Source organism: Martes martes, assembly GCF_963455335.1.
Source record: "Martes martes genome assembly, chromosome: 9".
Lineage (NCBI taxonomy): Eukaryota > Metazoa > Chordata > Mammalia > Carnivora > Mustelidae > Martes > Martes martes.
The window spans coordinates 52,241,432-52,258,826 of record NC_137896.1 but is presented as its reverse complement, the minus strand read 5'-3'; the positions used below and the strand labels follow the sequence as shown (position 1 = coordinate 52,258,826).

General features: G+C 36.4%; 1 protein-coding gene across 6 annotated transcripts in view; it reads left to right on the top strand.

The window, feature by feature from the left end:
- Window positions 1-15,542, top strand: part of LIMS1 (LIM zinc finger domain containing 1) — a 140,023-nt gene extending 124,481 nt beyond the window's left edge. For 4 of the 6 annotated variants that reach the window (XM_080812992.1, XM_080812993.1, XM_080812990.1 and 1 more), the window contains exons 3-10: window positions 3,996-4,062; window positions 4,875-4,995; window positions 5,427-5,576; window positions 7,186-7,336; window positions 7,819-7,911; window positions 8,938-8,986; window positions 10,333-10,408; window positions 12,786-15,542. In XM_080812992.1, coding sequence (XP_080669118.1) covers window positions 3,996-4,062; window positions 4,875-4,995; window positions 5,427-5,576; window positions 7,186-7,336; window positions 7,819-7,911; window positions 8,938-8,986; window positions 10,333-10,408; window positions 12,786-12,900 — 822 coding nt within the window. In that variant the 3' untranslated portion in view covers window positions 12,901-15,542. Of the gene's footprint in view, window positions 1-3,995; window positions 4,063-4,874; window positions 4,996-5,426; window positions 5,577-7,185; window positions 7,337-7,818; window positions 7,912-8,937; window positions 8,987-10,332; window positions 10,409-10,589; window positions 10,783-12,785 lie in introns of all 6 variants that reach the window. The other 2 variants (XM_080812991.1, XM_080812988.1) reach the window with 1 other exon arrangement.
- Window positions 15,543-17,395: the final 1,853 nt, after the last annotated feature.

Sequence of the window (17,395 nt, the reverse complement as noted above, 5' to 3'; positions counted from 1 at the left end):
ATCCCTGTTACTTGCAGGTGGCAACAACCAGGGTTCTTAGACATTCTGTTTTAACACTGTCTGGAGCATTAATACTTCCTACAGGCTGATGGTATTTTAAACCAGTTTTGGGTTCACACAGTAGGAACTATGTTGGATGTTCTATATTGAGATTTGTGGCAGATTTGGAAATGTAATCATGACAGCTTCCTTTTAAGACTTTGCCCTTTTCATCCCTGATTTCAAAAGGACTCATCCTTTTTCTCCAGTTTTGTTGAAACATGATCAACAGACAACATTGTGTAAGTTTAAGGTGTACAACATGATGATTTAATACATGTGTATCTTATGAAATGATGACCACAGTAAGGTCAGTCAACACATCAGCACCTCATGTAATTATCTTTTGAATGTGTGTGTGGTGAAAACATTTAAGATCTACTCTTAAGGGGTGCGTGGGTGGCTCAGTGGGTTAAAGCCTCTGCCTTCGGCTCAGGTCATGATCCCAGGGTCCTGGGATTGAGCCCCGCATCGGGCTCTCTGCTCAGCAGGGAGCCTGCTTCCTCCTCTCTCTCTGCCTGCCTCTCTGCCTACTTGTGATCTCTGCCTGTCAAATAAATAAATAAAATCTTAAAAAAAAAAAAAATCTACTCTTAAGTCTACCGTACAGTATTTTTAACTATAACTATACATTAGATCCCCAGAATTTATTCATTTTATAACTGGAAGTTTGTACCCCTTGACTAACATCTCCCCATTTCCCCCCATCCCTCCAGGCCTCAATAACAACTCTCTGTTTCTGTGAGTTTAGCGTTTTTACATTCCACACATAAACCAGGTCACACAGTATCTGTCTTTCTCTGCCTGAATTATTTCTTTTGCACAATGCCCTGCAGGTCTGTCCATGTTGTTGCAAATAGCAGGATTCCCTTCTTTTTTATAGCTGAATGGTATTCCACTGTTTATTTATACCACAGAACTCATCCTTTTAAAGGGAGAGTCCTGTGAGAGCAAAGCAAAGAGAGCAGTGGTAAGAAATTGGGAACATGATGAGTATGTGTTAAAGAGCCAGAACACAACAGCCAGAAGAGAAGAGACTTGTGACTCTCATGAGGCACTGAGAGGTTAAACAGCTTGACCAAAGTCACACAGCCAGTCAGTGGTTCAACCATACTTCAGGCCTTTTGGATCCACAGTCAGTGTTCTTATACTACCTATTTGAATTATATCTTTTTTTTAAAAAGATTTTATTTATTTATTAGAGAGAGAGACCACAAGTAGAGAGGCAGGCAAAGAGGGAGAAGCAGGCTCCCCACCGAGCAGAGAGCCCGATGTGGGGCTCGATCCCAGGACCCTGAGACCACGACCTGAGCTGAAGGCAGAGGATTAACCCACTGAGCCACCCAGGCACCCCTGTTTGAATTATATCTTAAAAAATTTACTGGAGGGGCACCTGGATGCCTTGGTCGGTTAAGCATCCGACTCTTGTTTCCACTCAGGTCATGATCTCAGAGTTGTGGGTTTGAGCCCTGTTTGTTTCAGGCTCCATGCTCAGTGGGGAGTCTGCTTGGAATTCTCTTCCCTTCCCTTTGACCCTCCCCTGCATGCACTCTCTAAGTAAGTAAATAAATCTTTAAAAAAATTCAAATTACAACCAATCCTAATTTTTTCTACCTTCTGCTAGCAAATACAGTATATATGCTAACAGCTGGACTCATTTTGCTTTTGTTTTAAACAATATACATCTTTCTCTTTCATTAAATATAAAATAAAAGTTTAGTTTTTCTTTTTTAATTAAACTTTGTTTTAATGGATCACCAAATTCTGTGACAGATTTTTTTGGTCAGGTTGTTTCCATTTAAAAAGTACTAATTTTAAAAACTATAATAAAACTGTAATGCATGTGCGTGCGCGCGCGCACAAACACACACATACAAATAATGCACAAAACATTCTCCTTTCCTTCTGAAGATGTTGTGATGCATTTTTTTATTATGTTCAGTTAGCTGGCACATATACATCATTAGTTTTTGATGTAGTGTTCAACTATTCATTAATGATGCATTGTTATCCTTAATCAGTCTTTTAAATGTTAGTGACCACTTGACACACACATTTCTGAGCCTGATCTTTCACCACTGATTAAGACTTGGGTGGGTGGTAAACAATTTATCGTGTCCAACTAAATCAATGGAGTTGATTCTGAATCTTTAATTTTTTTAATTACTGCTAGAAGCTAAACATCAGATTTCATATATACATATGTAATATATATCCAATAAGGGAACATATCTACTTCATAAATAACTAATGCTTGGGGCTGTACAGTGCATTATGATAAGACTGGGTTAATGTAGCATATCAATGTATTATCATCTGTTTGCAGCTTTTTAAAAACAGATTCATTAAATGTATTAGAACTCATTTGAATTTCAAAATGAAGCAAGCCTTTTTCTGGCAAAAAATAAATCTGCTTTGGCTGGTCTGCCAATTAAGGCATAGTCGATAATGTTCAATAAATTAAGCAAAGCTGCAGCTGATTTCTACGATTGAGCAAATTGAGTTGACTACTAAATATCATTAAAAATGGATGTTGAGGGGCGCCTGGGTGGCTCAATGGGTTAAGCCTCTGCCTTCGGCTCAGGTCATGATCTCAGGGTCTTGGGATCGAGCCCCGCATCAGGCTCTCTGCTCAGCAGGGAGCCTGCTCCCCACTCTCTGCCTTCTTGTGATCTCTCTGTCAAATAAATAAATAAAATCTTTTAAAAAAAAAAAAAAAGGATGTTGAGGGATGCTTGGGTGGCTCAGTTACTAAGCGTCTGCCTTTGGCTCAGGTCATGATCCCAGGGTCCTGGGATCCATCCTGAGTCAGGCTCCTTCCTTAGGGAGCCTGCTTCTCCCTCTGCCCGCCACTCCTGCTGCTTGTGCTATCCCCCCCCCCGACCCCTGACAAATAAATAAATCTTTAAAAATAAATAAAAATGGGTTTTGATAGTCAAACAGTATGTAATACATTTAATATATAACTTGCAAGGAGCTCAAAGATTCAAAGGGAGACATAATTCTCGTGACTTATGTAAAGAGGGTAAAAGCAGCCCCCAAAATAGAAATTAGTGTTGAACCCTGACTCTTCCAATGTAAGTCGTATTTATCCTTGGATACATGCAGTAATTGTGAGGGGAAGAGGAGCCCTGCTTATCTCATTAAGATAGGCTTTTCAAGTAAACAAATAGTGGAAAGTAAAATTTAACATTTTGACATACTCCTGTTTTGACCATTTATGTATTAGTAATCATTGTAATGATAATTTAATCCAGAAGAAAAAGAATGTTTTAGAACCTTCTGGGTTCAGAAAATAAAACATATTTTAAAGTTTCATTATACACATTTTAGTTGCCGAGAAGTATGGTAGGGTGATCTGTCAAGGACTTCAGTATAGAGTTTAGGAAAAAAAATACCACACCAAAATAAAACTTTGGGGGATGATATGGAAATAGTTCAAGGAGAAAAGTGGAGGATACAATTTTTTCCAACTGTTAAAATAGAATATGTTTCTTTTTTTTAAATGGGTTTTGGCCTCATTTTGAAATGTGTCAATCTGAAATATACTGGAGTATCTACTCTTTGGAAATATTTAAGCTTATGGTATAACATTTCAGATATCAACCTGAAAAAAAGTAGGACAGGGTTTGTGTGTATATGCCTGTATTCTGGAGAGAGGGATCTGCAGCTCTCGTTAGACTCTTTAAGATGAGTCTGCAAGCCAGAGAAGACTTAGCATTGGTAGAGGGAGGTCACTTGTACTCTGGAGCCATTGTACCGGGTCTCACCTCAGTTGTTTGGATCTTTAGGGAGGGTAAAAAAGTACATCTGCTTTTAAAAATCTCAGTAGAATTATAAATTCTTAGGGCAGAGCTCTTAGCTCAAAAACATCTTTCCTATATGTCTCCACGGAATAATTATATTTATCCTGTGATTGTTTCGTCTGTACAAGTTGATGGTACTTTCTATTTCAGTTTGAAGGAAGGAAGTACTGTGAACATGACTTTCAGATGCTCTTTGCTCCTTGCTGTCATCAGTGCGGTAAGTCTTATTGCTGAATGGCAAAGTAAAAAGTGAGTCTCAAAATTATGCCAGTGGTGAAAATGGTGTTTGGTGCTCATTAAAAATTGCATCCAGATAACTTATTCGTCCTTTCCCTTATTAACATATAACAAGCTGGAAGAGTATCAAAACCCAGAGAGAAATGATTTTTAAGGAGATCCACTGTTAAGTTGTTTGAGGACCGATTGAGACTTTTATCAGATCATCTTTTGGATATTCTTGTTCCCTGCTAGTTCATCCTTTACCTGCTCACTTTGGGGGTTGCCAGGAGAGAGGCAGGGAAGACATTAGTGCTCAGATGCTTAAGGGTTGCTGTGTGTTACACAAGTGTTTCACTTGCTTGCATTTTAACCACCTCACTGGTTGCTAATGCTTCTACTAGAAGGTCTCCAGAGATCGGAAAAACTGAGTAGAATGTTCTAAAGTTTAGTGAAAGAAGAAATTAAATATAGGTTTCAAGAAAATGTGCTGTGGATTTAGGTTTTCTATGTCAGCGATGACCAGAAATAAACAAAAGGTCTTCAGGAGAGCCCGGTATGTCATTGGGAAAAGGAAAACCATGATCAGAGATGTGATAAGACAACCTGAAAATGTGACTACAGAATCAAAACCAAGGACTCAGATGAAACAAGAGTTTCTTCCTCATGCAGTGCTTACTGTGGTCAACACATATATAGAAAGTCCCTAGTTGTGGAGAACGATTTAAACATTTCTCTTTTGGTGTCTTTTGCCTTACTACTTTCCGCAATAGGATGCACACTGGACATCCTTTGTGTGTTACTTTCCCACAGGTGAATTCATCATTGGCCGAGTGATCAAAGCCATGAATAACAGCTGGCATCCTGAGTGCTTCCGCTGTGACCTCTGCCAGGAAGTTCTGGCAGATATTGGCTTTGTCAAGAATGCTGGGAGGTAGGAGTGTTCCATCCTTGTCAGGTGTGGGTGGAGAAGGAACTGCTACAAGGTCATGCCTGTTTTCCCTGATGAGGCGGTTCTTTAGGGCACTGAGCTGAAGGTACAGGGGACTCAAGACTGCAGTGTATTGGTTCATCTGGTATCTGTTAGAAGACGATCTTAGACTACATGTGGCCCTGGGCCAACAGAAGGGGAATCGGTACTTCACCTGGAGTTTCTTAAAGATCAGTTGGGTTACCTGGGTTGGAATAAATCAGTTTTCATGTAAAAAGCAGTGGCTTGATTCTGCTCTGGTAAGCCAGGAGTGATTTTTTAAAAAATGATTTCTTTAACTTCTTTTCAGAGATATGAGGAGCATATTTCTAATTATTAGAAAGAACCTCAGATTTTCAATTGAAGTTTCTAAAAAGGTTTTCGGCTCTATTTAGACATCTATGTCGTCCCTGTCATAATCGTGAGAAAGCCAGAGGCCTCGGAAAATACATCTGCCAGAAGTGCCATGCCATCATCGATGAGCAGCCGCTGATATTCAAGAATGACCCGTACCATCCAGACCATTTCAACTGTGCCAACTGCGGGTATTGCCATCCCCTCCCTTTTGATTGCACAGATAGTGGAAATAAAAGATCACATTTTTCTATATTTCTGTCACTCCAGCATACCAGATTGCTTTTCTCCAACATGTAACTTAGAAAATTTAAAACCTGTAAGAAGTCAAGAGAATAATAAAAAAATAACCATCTTAGAATTTCATCACTTGACATTTTGCCACTTTTGAGTGTGTACAGCACACACTCACCCCATGTGTGTGTATATGTGTACATATGTACATTTACACATACCTCTAAATATTCAGTCAATAGTAAAATATCCTCAGTTGTCCCCAAAACTGTTTTTGATCACTGATTTTTCAATACAGGATCAAAAGAAAAAGAAAAGGAAAAAAAAAACCTTTAAAAAGTCTCCTGTTTGTACATATTTAACTTTTACAGTTGTAATAATTAGGGTGTTATCTTAAAATATCTTGAACTACATTTATTTAATTTTGCTTTATTTACTTCTAAAGGGGATTTTTTTTTTTTTCAGAAACTCATGATAAATTATTAGACTGTGGTTTTCTAAATTTGCTATATAAAAATTTAATGGATGGGGCGCCTGGGTGGCTCAGCGGGTTAAAGCCTCTGCCTTCGGCTCCGGTCATGTCCCAGGGTCCTGGGATTGAGCCCCATATTGGGCTCTCTGCTCAGCAGGGAGCCTGCTTCCTCCTCTCTCTCTGCCTGCCTCTCTGCCTACTTGTGATCTCTGTCTCTCAAATAAATAAATAAAATCTTTAAAAAAAATTTAATGGAGAAAGTTACTTTAATCAATATGAACGTACATACTAAATTATTGTGGGGTGGGAGAGATGAGAGAAGCTAAAGATCAAGAAAACAGCTTTGTGCTATAAGGACAGCCACCTCATCTTTTTTTGTGATTATCAGTTTGTATCTTATCTCATTTTCTTGCCTGTTCCACTTTGTGGAATTTTTCTCTGTTCATTTGTCATTAGCACTTCTGAAGAATTACTTAAAACAGATGAAATGTAAACAAGTCCATTTGGCTAATTGGGGCCACTTCTGGCTAAATATTTATTGATGCAGGAGACTGGAAATAATACTGTACTAAAGCATTTGGGGGAGGAAAGTTCTGGGCATTTCATCTGTTTGTTTTCTGTTAACCTATAACTCTTAATAGCTTGTGACAATTTGTTAGTAACTAGTCTTTAAATTTAGACCTTTAGTCTAAATTTAAATTTAGACCTTTAGTCTTTAAATTAGACCTCAGTTATTTTGGAAAGATAACATCACCATCCTAGGCATTGTGATGAATCTCTTCTAGCTTTTTAAGGAAGACAAAGGGATTGTAATGTGATAATAGAAAAAGACGTGATAAATAAGATCAGTGTGATCTAACTTATTTGTATATTTTATCATTATGGTATGATATTGATGTTTTGATAGGAATCTGAAACCCCTTCAAGCCTATTAATTTAGGATACTGTGAGCAACCGTAAGAGGGGAAAAGGGGTTACAGGGATTGTTACAGTGAAATCTCCAAAAACCTGCTAAAAAGTGTGTTAGCCACATTGGTTGCCTGATTGTTCTCTCTCGGCAGTAGTGTTCAGTGCCATGTCTTTCTTGTGGACAGGAAGGAGCTGACTGCTGATGCCCGGGAGCTGAAAGGGGAGCTGTACTGCCTGCCGTGCCATGATAAGATGGGGGTCCCCATCTGTGGAGCTTGTCGGCGGCCCATTGAAGGGCGCGTGGTGAATGCCATGGGCAAGCAGTGGCATGTGGAGGTGAGTCAGTTGTGAACGGTAACCAGTACTTTTCATTCAGATGTGCTGGGAGAAGGAGATTCTAAAGATTAAATATGGACATTTTCAAGACAAATGACTCTGTAGAAAATTAAGAATATAGAATATACACTGCTTTTGTGATCTCTTGGTAATGATACAGGATGTGCTCTTTTGTTCTTAAATCCTTCTTGAAGCTGGAAGTGTCATGGTCCATATGCAGCAGCAACCCCTCCCTAAAACTGCTACTCACATGTTGACCTCTATTCTCATTCTGTGTTGTTTAAATAGGCTGTATCATAAAGTAACCTTTCAGAAGCTCAAGATACCTGAATTAAGTAAGACGGAAAGTGTCACAGGGTTAGCCTTGGCCAAATGAAATAGCTACCTCAAACTTCATGTATCTAGTTTAACTTTGGGAGTTTTACTTCTTTAAATAAATAAAATATCACAATTCAAAAATGACCTCTAGCAATTTTTTTCAGCATTTTGTTTGTGCCAAGTGTGAAAAGCCATTTCTTGGACATCGCCATTATGAAAGGAAGGGCCTGGCGTATTGTGAAACCCACTATAACCAGGTATTTATTGTCCTCATTGGATACTACAGATACTTAGATGAATTTGAGATTAATATTTTAGCTACAAGGAAATCTCTTGAAAAAATGTACATTGGACTATAGAGATCTCTTTTTAACTTACTTGGGAAATAATTTCAGATTCACAGAAAGGTTTTGAAATAAAAATTTTTAAAAAAGGGTTTGAAAAAAACATATGTACCTTTTCATCATTTACATGTGTTTCTTTCTGTGCAAACATATACTTAATAAATTTGCATATCTTTATATGCAAATGTATGTATTTGTATATATGCACCTATTTTTTCTGAAGCATTTGATGGTACGTTAGTTCATCATGGTCCTTTGTCCCTAAGTACTTCAATTTATATTTCCCAAGATTATGGAGTTCTCTTGCATAATCATAGTCAGTATTGATATAATACTTTAATACTTTAGTGTATGTATTCCAATTTTGTCACTTGTACTAGTAATGTCTTTGTATCATTTTTTTCCACTCCAGTACTAGACCCTATCTAGGGTTGTCATTTTCCTTTAGCCTCCTTAAATCTGGAACATTTCTTTTCTTTTTTTTTTTTTTAAGATTTTATTTATTTATTTGAGAGACAGAGATCACAAGTAGGCAGAGAGTCAGGCAGAGAGAGAGGAGGGGAGGAAGCAGGCTCCCTGCTAAGCAGAGAGCCTGATGCCGGGCTCGATCCCAAGACCCTGGGATCGTGACCTGAGCCGAAGGCAGAGGCTTTAAACCACTGAGCCACCCAGGTGCCCCAAAATCTGGAACATTTCTAAAGCCTTTCTTTGTTTTTGATAATAATGAAAAGTAAATTAATTTATTTTCATTGTAAAAAGGAAAAATAGTCCATGTACTTTACTAATTTTCGCTAGTAATGAATGATAAATTCTGGATCTAGGTAGTCAGCTGTCTGTTTTAAGTGGTAGAAAGAACTGAAATTATATTAAATATTTGGTGTTCTAAAACTTAGTTCTAACGTATCTTGAATTTTTACCACTTTTTTTTTTCACTTTCAGCTATTTGGTGATGTTTGTTTCCATTGCAACCGTGTTATAGAAGGTGATGGTAGGTATCTGTAGGAATTTTATATGCCATCGTTTTGACACAAGAACACTTAGGTAATGTGAAAATTGAAAGAGTTCATATTATATTGCTTGGAATATGATCATTATCAGTTACTTTTTTTTCCTTTGGCATATTTTGCAAGTAATCCATAGCAGAAATGCTAATATCCTAAGAGATGGATTTGTTACTCCTTTATAATAATACTTTAGGGCATTGCCACAGGGTTGTTATGGTAGATATTGTGGGAACGTTCACAGCCAACCTTGAGATCTGTTTCTATTTCCATCCCCTGGAATTACATAACTTGGAAGCTGTAAAGCAGTATTTATTAGGAACAACTCAATCTGCCATGGTAGTCAGCGAGAGTCAATTTAACCCTGCAGATGCTAAAACCTGGCAGTTTTCTGTAGACTTTTCTCAGCTTACCGAGAAATGCTTACTTGTATTGCAGTAATTAGGCAGAGCTGATTAACTGGGACAGAAAGGAAGCAGCTGTGTTTGCTAATAGTCGCTAGCACAATTCTGCTAGAAACTTCCTGGCAAAGTTTAAACATTCCTGTTTTCAGCATGCTTTGTGGTTCTCGTCAGAGAACCCAACTTGGGAAATACTTTGCAATACACTGCCCATGATGCAGTTTGCAAAAGGAGTAGTTCAGAAGAGCAATCTTCAGCGCCATAGAAAGTAAAACTTAACTCCCTCCTATGTGACGTATTTGTCAGGTGAGAGAAGCTGGGAAGGGAAGGGAAGCGTGCTTCTTTTTGTCAGTTTCTATAGGCAAATAAGTTAATGTCTGGATTTTTTTTAAATTACTTATCTAGTCCCTATTTCTTTGTTGGGCCAGTGGCAGTAGGCACGGAAAGGTAGCAGCAAATGTGCTCATAGGCAGGCCCTGTGCCAGAAAAGCGCATTTGAGTGATGTAGTGCGTGTTAAATGTACACCCCAGCATCCACGGGAGTGAGAGGACAAGCTTTAATGGGAAGACATGGTACATACCGTTTATATGTCTCACAGGATACTCAAAGAAGAAAAAGTTTAAGTAAAGATTGAAAAAGCCACTGTTAATCTTCCCTAAGGTGAACCAGCCTATAGTCATGGAAGACAGAAGGGCTCAGTTTTTCTAGTAATGTGAAAAAATAGCCTTTAATTAATTAATTAATTGATTTGATTGGTTTGGTAAACATTAATGGCACCGAGATTCTTAGTCATGTGATACTTTTGCAATAAAACCTCTTGAGAACCTCTTCCAACTGTCATGGAAGCCACCTTAGCTCTGTCAGAGTTGAAAATGTCAGCTCCACTTTCCATACCAACGTGTGTGACCCGATCTCTTTCTTCTTTCTCTAGTGGTCTCTGCTCTTAATAAGGCCTGGTGTGTGAACTGTTTTGCCTGTTCTACCTGCAACACTAAATTAACACTCAAGTAAGTCTACAGTTTAGTCCAGTGTGAATCCTAAGACTGAAAACATTGGGGTAAAATTTTATAAAATATGGAGTTTTAAAAAGAATTGATTCCTTATTCTTTGTGTCCCTTCCAAAAGTAAAGGTTCTTCCTTTAATTGTTTTATGTTCTTTCTTCTATTCCTTCTCTGTCCTGTTCAAAGGGATAAGTTTGTTGAAATTGATCTAAAACCAGTCTGCAAACACTGTTATGAAAAAATGCCAGAAGAATTTAAGAGGCGACTTGCCAAACGGGAGAGAGAAGCAAAGGATAAGGACAAGCAGAAAAAGAAAAAGCCAGTCTGTTTGTAAACTTTTCTGTCCCTTCTGTCATCATTTTCACTGCTTTCTTCTTTGGTTAGTCCTTTAGAGTATGTTTTATTCTTTTTGGTCTTTCGTTTTTTTGTTTCTTTTGGCACATATTTGTAGCTGTCAGAGCTTGAAATACAAGTACTTGACCCGTGTAGAGCCGGTTCTTTTGCCTAATTATTAAAATTATTAAAGCTTACATTACTAAAATCCCCACCTAAAACCAGCTTGTACTTCACTTATTTCCCTTAATCTGCCGACTCCCTCATCGCTTTGTTCATATCACAATGTGGTACAGATTTATTTTTTCCAAAAATGGATACAAAGGGAAGAATTCCAATCTCTATTTAGTAGATACTGAGAAAATTTTTTTAAGTATTTTTCTCTGCTAACTACAATCTTCTAAAATCCTGGTTTTGGTTTCTTTGCCTAAAATGATTTATTTGATAAATTCCAAGTGTCACATGTTCTAAGCTCTGTATTAAATCCTTTCAGCATGTTTTGTATCTAAGCAAAGACCCTCTTTATAATAAGAGATCTACTGTCTTTGGTGTCTGTATGCACTTTCATAGAGTGCTCATTGCTGCTGTTTATGAATTCATTTTCTTGATGTTTTCAAACCCTACTTTATTCCTGATTTTTATGGGAAATATTTCAATCTTTGAAATTCTTTTGAATTACTGGCATGATTGTCCCATTGTTTCTTCACGGTTTCCATTGTGTTCTGAGCTCCAAAAGTTTTTTATTATTCCAGTTTTCATGTTTCCTTCCATAAAGAGGAATTAAAATTCAAATACAAAACTAAAACCATTGAAGTTTGCTTAACAGTATCTCTGGAAGCAGTGATAATGTATTTCCTTCATCCAAAAAATGGCAGTTTTAATAGCTTTCATGCTAGCAGTCTTTGGGAGAAAATTGTAATTCAGGAGTACCATTTAAATCAAACTGTCAGTAGAAAAATAACATCATTTGAATTTCTGTCAGCATTAAGATCTCTGTGAAAAACAGCTAGGGAATAACTGCCATGTAATGCTTGAGAATAAAAAAGTTTCATTTTATTAACTATATGATTAGGAATTAACTTTGGCATTAACTTTGTTCTTTAAAATTGTATCATCTGATTTAATCATTTGCCATAGGTAACAATGTACCACTAGCCTTGTTCCAGAAATGCCACCTAAAAACAAGCTAGGAAAATGTACAAGTTACAAGGTTGTGTATCTCCTCAGTTCACAGTTTAACACCCTAGATTCCAGCAGTAAGAAGCTATTTGTAATTACCAGTTGGAAATGCATAACAGACAGTTAGAAAGCTATCTAAAAACTCGGCTTCTCCAGAACTGTTTCACAAATAGATTGATAATGTGAATTGCTCTAGGTTTAGAAAAAAAGAGTTGAGTTCTCCATACAGCTGACCATTCACAAAATGGAACCACAGGCAACCAGTTTCATTTCTGTTTCTTAAGGGTGATTAAAAACTTTCTCATATCTCCCCTGCCGACCTTTCTGTCAGACAGCTAACCAAAATAACCCATTACAACTTAAGATTTCTTTGAAAATGATTTTTTGTCATTGTTGGAGGTAGAAATCAAACCATTTTATGTAGGGAAAGATGAAACCTCATAGCTACCTAATTTAAAATATTAATGAAGATTAATTTGCTTTCAACAAAGAGAAGGTCATTCAAATTAGAAATACAACTCTGGGCTTTAAATAACTCTTCTTTAAAGTGTTCTCATGGTACTTTAATGTGTGATTGACTTGACTTACCTAAATTATATTGACATTAGATTTCCTGTATTCGTAGCACAGACTAAAATGTAATGTACATTCTGTATTACACAGACAGATGTATAAGATATATTTATAAGGACAATTTTTTACATCTACCACAATGACAGAAGTTGAGATTAGAATTACAGTTTTTTGCTGTGAATTTCAATGTCATCAAATAATGTCTTCATTTACTTCAGTTAAATTACCTCACATTATTTATATATCTGTGTCAAATACATTTCTCCTAATTTCTTTTATTATTGTTACTGTCTTTAGGAATAAATTTGTGGAGTTTGACATGAAGCCAGTCTGTAAGAAGTGCTATGAGAAATTTCCATTGGAGCTGAAGAAAAGACTTAAGAAACTAGCTGAGACCTTAGGAAGGAAATAACTTCCTTTATTTGTTTGTTCTCTTCTATGCAAAGAAAAGAGATTACCAACATTACTTGACTTGATCCACACTATTTAAAGCTGTATCTCAAAATAGTTGAGAGTGAAGAGGGCCTGTACAAATGGTTTTCTTCATCTCCTTCTTCTCATTAAAAAAGAAGAAAAGCTTGTGTAATCATATTTAAAACACACATGAAATCAAGATTTGCTTTTGTTAATAACCCTCATCAATTTGTCAAAATGTAGATTGTACTTAACAGCAAAAAAACACAGGGTTTAGATGTTAGATTTTAATTAAGGTCCAAAAAAATTAATTTAACTTTTAAAAATGAAAGTAAGGAATCAGCTTTCACATGACTCAGATAAAAATAGAAACATTATTTTACTTTATATTTGAAAGAAAAATAATTCCAACTGCTGTTGGGGAGGATAGAAAGAAGGAAAATAACCAGCCAAGAAAAACAAATCTTAAAGAATCTGAGTATGTTTATCAGACTAATGGCTAGTAGCTATAAAATGAAATATACATATTACTAAGACAAAAAAACAAGTGCATTTAGAACTACTTGATTTCATTTTTTTTTGTTAAATGCAATAATTATGCTTAGTTTTATATTTTGTTCTCCTTGTGAACTCCTTCCTTAGTACAATTACTTAACCCAGTAGTTATAGCTAGCTAATAGTATGCCTTTTTAAATTTTGTGCAAAAAAATTTATACTAGGCATTTGAAAATTCAGTATACTTTACAATATTGGAAAAAATGAAGTATTTTTTAGCACATTACAGCAATTCTGCTTCTAAGCTTAAGGTAAATGATGTAGTCTTAGAATAGGACCCGAAATTAAATTTTACGTAGCTTGGAATGTATGACTTAAAACAAGTGAATGTATATGTATTGGTCTTACTGCCTTTATAACCATGCTAATGTTTATGCTTTATACATAATCAAACTTGCCTTGCCTTAGAAAATACGTTCTTCAGGAATTCTAGCTGTTTCATGCAATACCAAAAATAAGTGCATTGATTGAGATTTGTAAACCCAAATTCCTCTGCCACAGCTATGGTGATACTTGATTTTCTATTTTTCTCTCCTTTTTTTGGGAAACACGTTGAAATTAGTTTTTCTCATCTTATTAAAAGGATGATATTGGTAGGTGTTTCAGTTTTTCATTTCAAATGTTGTGATTGGATTTTATTTACTATAAGGAGGAGGTAAAAATGACACTTTTAAATTGGAAGGATTTTTAAATGTCAATTTTAGGTCAAAAGTAGTGGATTATTCTACTTTATAGAAAGTGTTCTTAGAAAGTTTATCCTGAAGTTTCTGGACCATTCTTTCTCGATAAACTTGTATGCAAAGCAAATTTTGTGAACATTTTTTAAATGTTGCTGCTGCTGTGTTACCATTTAAAAGAAAGTTCCCAAGATGGACTTTTAAGGAGGAAATTATTGTTTTTTTTTAAAAAATGCTGAAATATTGTTTTGCCATTAAAAAACAAACAAACAAACAAACAAAAACTCAGGATGCTACCACTCTGCCATTAAAATATTTGTATGCATGTATTTTTTTTAAAGTTTGTGCATGCACTTTACAGAGTAAATTTTATTTCAGTTTTCAGGTAACTTATAACCAGTTACTTTTTAGTGTTCTTTTAGAGTTCAAAGAATTATCAGTGATTGAAAAAATCAATATGTAGTTGAAGACTGTATGTACTCAGACATTTAAAAGTGTCTTTGCATTTGACAGTAAGAATCAAAATCCCTTCAGAGTGCCTTTGTCAACTAATACATGACCAGCAAGGAAAACTTTGGAAGTATTTATTAAATATTATCCTGTGGACATAGGCAAAATAGTACAGGCTTTGCAATTTGGGATCTTGATCCTATATTGTCAAATCCCCCTACACCAGAAATAAGAGACAGAAAAGCAACCATTAAAATCACTTCGAAGATGCATGAACTGAGCTCAGCTGCTTTTGTTTACACAGCTTTCATAGCCTGGCCTCTCCTGCAGCCAGATGTCCCACTGCTGTCTCTGCTCACTCCTCTTTTAAAATAGGAATTCATATTTCCTGAAAGTTCAGTTTGGTAACCCTCTACAACTTTAGGATATTTTGTCTGGATTTCTTCCCTGATAGGGGCATCATTGGAGCCCTTACCTGTGGGAAAGGAAGAAGTCGAAAAGTTGCAAGTAGAATAGAAGACAGGCTTGGTTGAGTTCATAATATTGTTCATGGGGTTTTCCGTGGCAGTGGAAAAACTCAGGCTAGTAAGCCTTCTCTGTTTAAAGTCCTAGAAGGCAATTTGAAATAATTTATTGTTCTTACCCAATTTCTACATGTTCTTTTTCTTACCAAGACTAGTATAATTGAGGAAATGTCTGGTAGGTACAAGCAAAACATTCTTTGGATCATGTTCAAAGCCTTATTAACATTATACCTAAAATGATAGGCCATTTTGCTTCATTTACTTGCCAAAATAGCCATTTCTAAGTTAAGGAAATTTTGAGGTAGGCTTGTAGCATTGTTGTATTTCATTTTAGATTGTAAGCTTGATGGCAACGACACTATGCTGTTAATTATGTTTTTACATAGCAACCATTGCAGTATATTCTTGGTGCTTAATAAATGTTCATAATTGTTAAGAATAATCCTATTGTGCATTGTTTCATTTGAGTAACTTTGAGACATGGAACTATGAGAAGATAGGACTAATGCTTAAGAAAACTGTTTTGGTGGGGTGCCTGGCTAGCTCAGTCGGTGGAGTGTGCAACTTTAATCTTGGGGTTGTGAGTTCGAGCCCCGTGTTGGGTGTAGAGATTACTTTAAAATATAAAATCTTTTTTTTTTTAAGATTTTTAAAATTTATTCATTTGAGAGAGAGAGCACAAACAGGGGGAGAAGCAGAGGGAGAGGGAGCCTGCTGAACTGGGAGCCCAATGCGGGGTTAGATCCCAGGACCTGGAGATCATGAGCCAAAGGCTCAACCGTCTAAGCCACCCAGGCACCCAAAAAAATAAAGTCTTTAAGGGGCACCTGGGTTGCTCAGTTTGTTAAACACCCAACTCTTGATTTCAGCTCAGGTCATGATCTTATGGCTCATGGGCTCAAGTCCTGCATCAGGCTCTGCACTCAGCGAGGAGTCGGCTTGAAGATTCTCTCCCTCTGCCCTCCCCCGACTCTCTCTTTCGTGCCCTCTCTCTCTCTAAAATAAATAAATAGATCTTTTTTAAAACATAAAATCTTTTAAAATCTTTTTTAAAAAGAAAACTGTTTTGGAAACAAGCTTAGTGTCCATCCACAGATGAATGAATAAAGAAATTGTGTTGTGCATACGTGCGCGCGCGCACACACACACACACGAATATTATTCATCCATAAAAAAGGAAATTTTACCATTTGCAACAATATAGATGGAACTTGAGGGCTTTACGCTAAATGAAATAAATCAGACAGAAAAACAAGTATATGCTCTCACTTACATACAGAATCTTTAAAAAAAAAAAAAAAACTCATCAATACAGAGAACGAGACTGGTGATTGCCAGAAGCTGGGTGTTGGGGCCGGTGAAATGGGTGAAGGCGATCAAAAGGTACAAACTTCCAGTTATAAAGTCACAGCGGTGTACTATATAGTATGGTGACTATTGTTAATAATACTATATTGTATACCTGGAAGTTGCTAAGAGCAGGTCTTAATAGTTCTTATGAGAATAAAAAATTCTGTAATTATGTATGGTGATGGATAACTAGACTTACTGGCATCATTTCATAAGTATTACAGATATTGAATCATGTACAGCTGATATAGAATATTATATGTCTATTATATATCAGTTTTTTAAAAAGTTTTTCTTTGAAGTCATTTTAAATTTTTACTATATGTAGTATTTTGGAACACAATTTAAATAGTCATATCTCCATCCATGTAAGAATATCAAATTAAACATTCTCTATATAAAGTTCACAAGGCGGTTTCCAGAAATACTATCTTATTTAATCCTTAAAATTATATGAGTTACTTAAAGTTCTTTTCACATTACAGCAGAGGAGCAGAGCATAATGACATTAAGTAGGTCCTTTGAGGTTGCATGACTTAAAAGTGCCATATCCAGAATCTGAACCCAAGTCTCCCTGTGATTCCAAATGTATAAATGTTTCTACTCTGTTACTTGGGGTGTGTGTGCAAGAGAGAGAAAAGGAAAGTGTTCTTGAATGTAAAGTAGAAATATTCATGTGTATGAATAAAAGAACATGACCTGGTTGCTGTGTGTGAGCCAAATCCCAGAACCATACAGAATAGTGGTGGAGTCTTCCCACTATTCACCATAGTATTTTCACTTCTTAACAAAGGAGATCTCTTCTGTCTCCTTATATATGTATATTGGCATATCTTCATACGTCCCTCATCCAGCCCTGAGGCACTGCATGATGCCTTTGAGGGACATTCCTCTTCCCCTGCACCATCCTGTCCTTCCCCTCCATCCTCCTTGAACA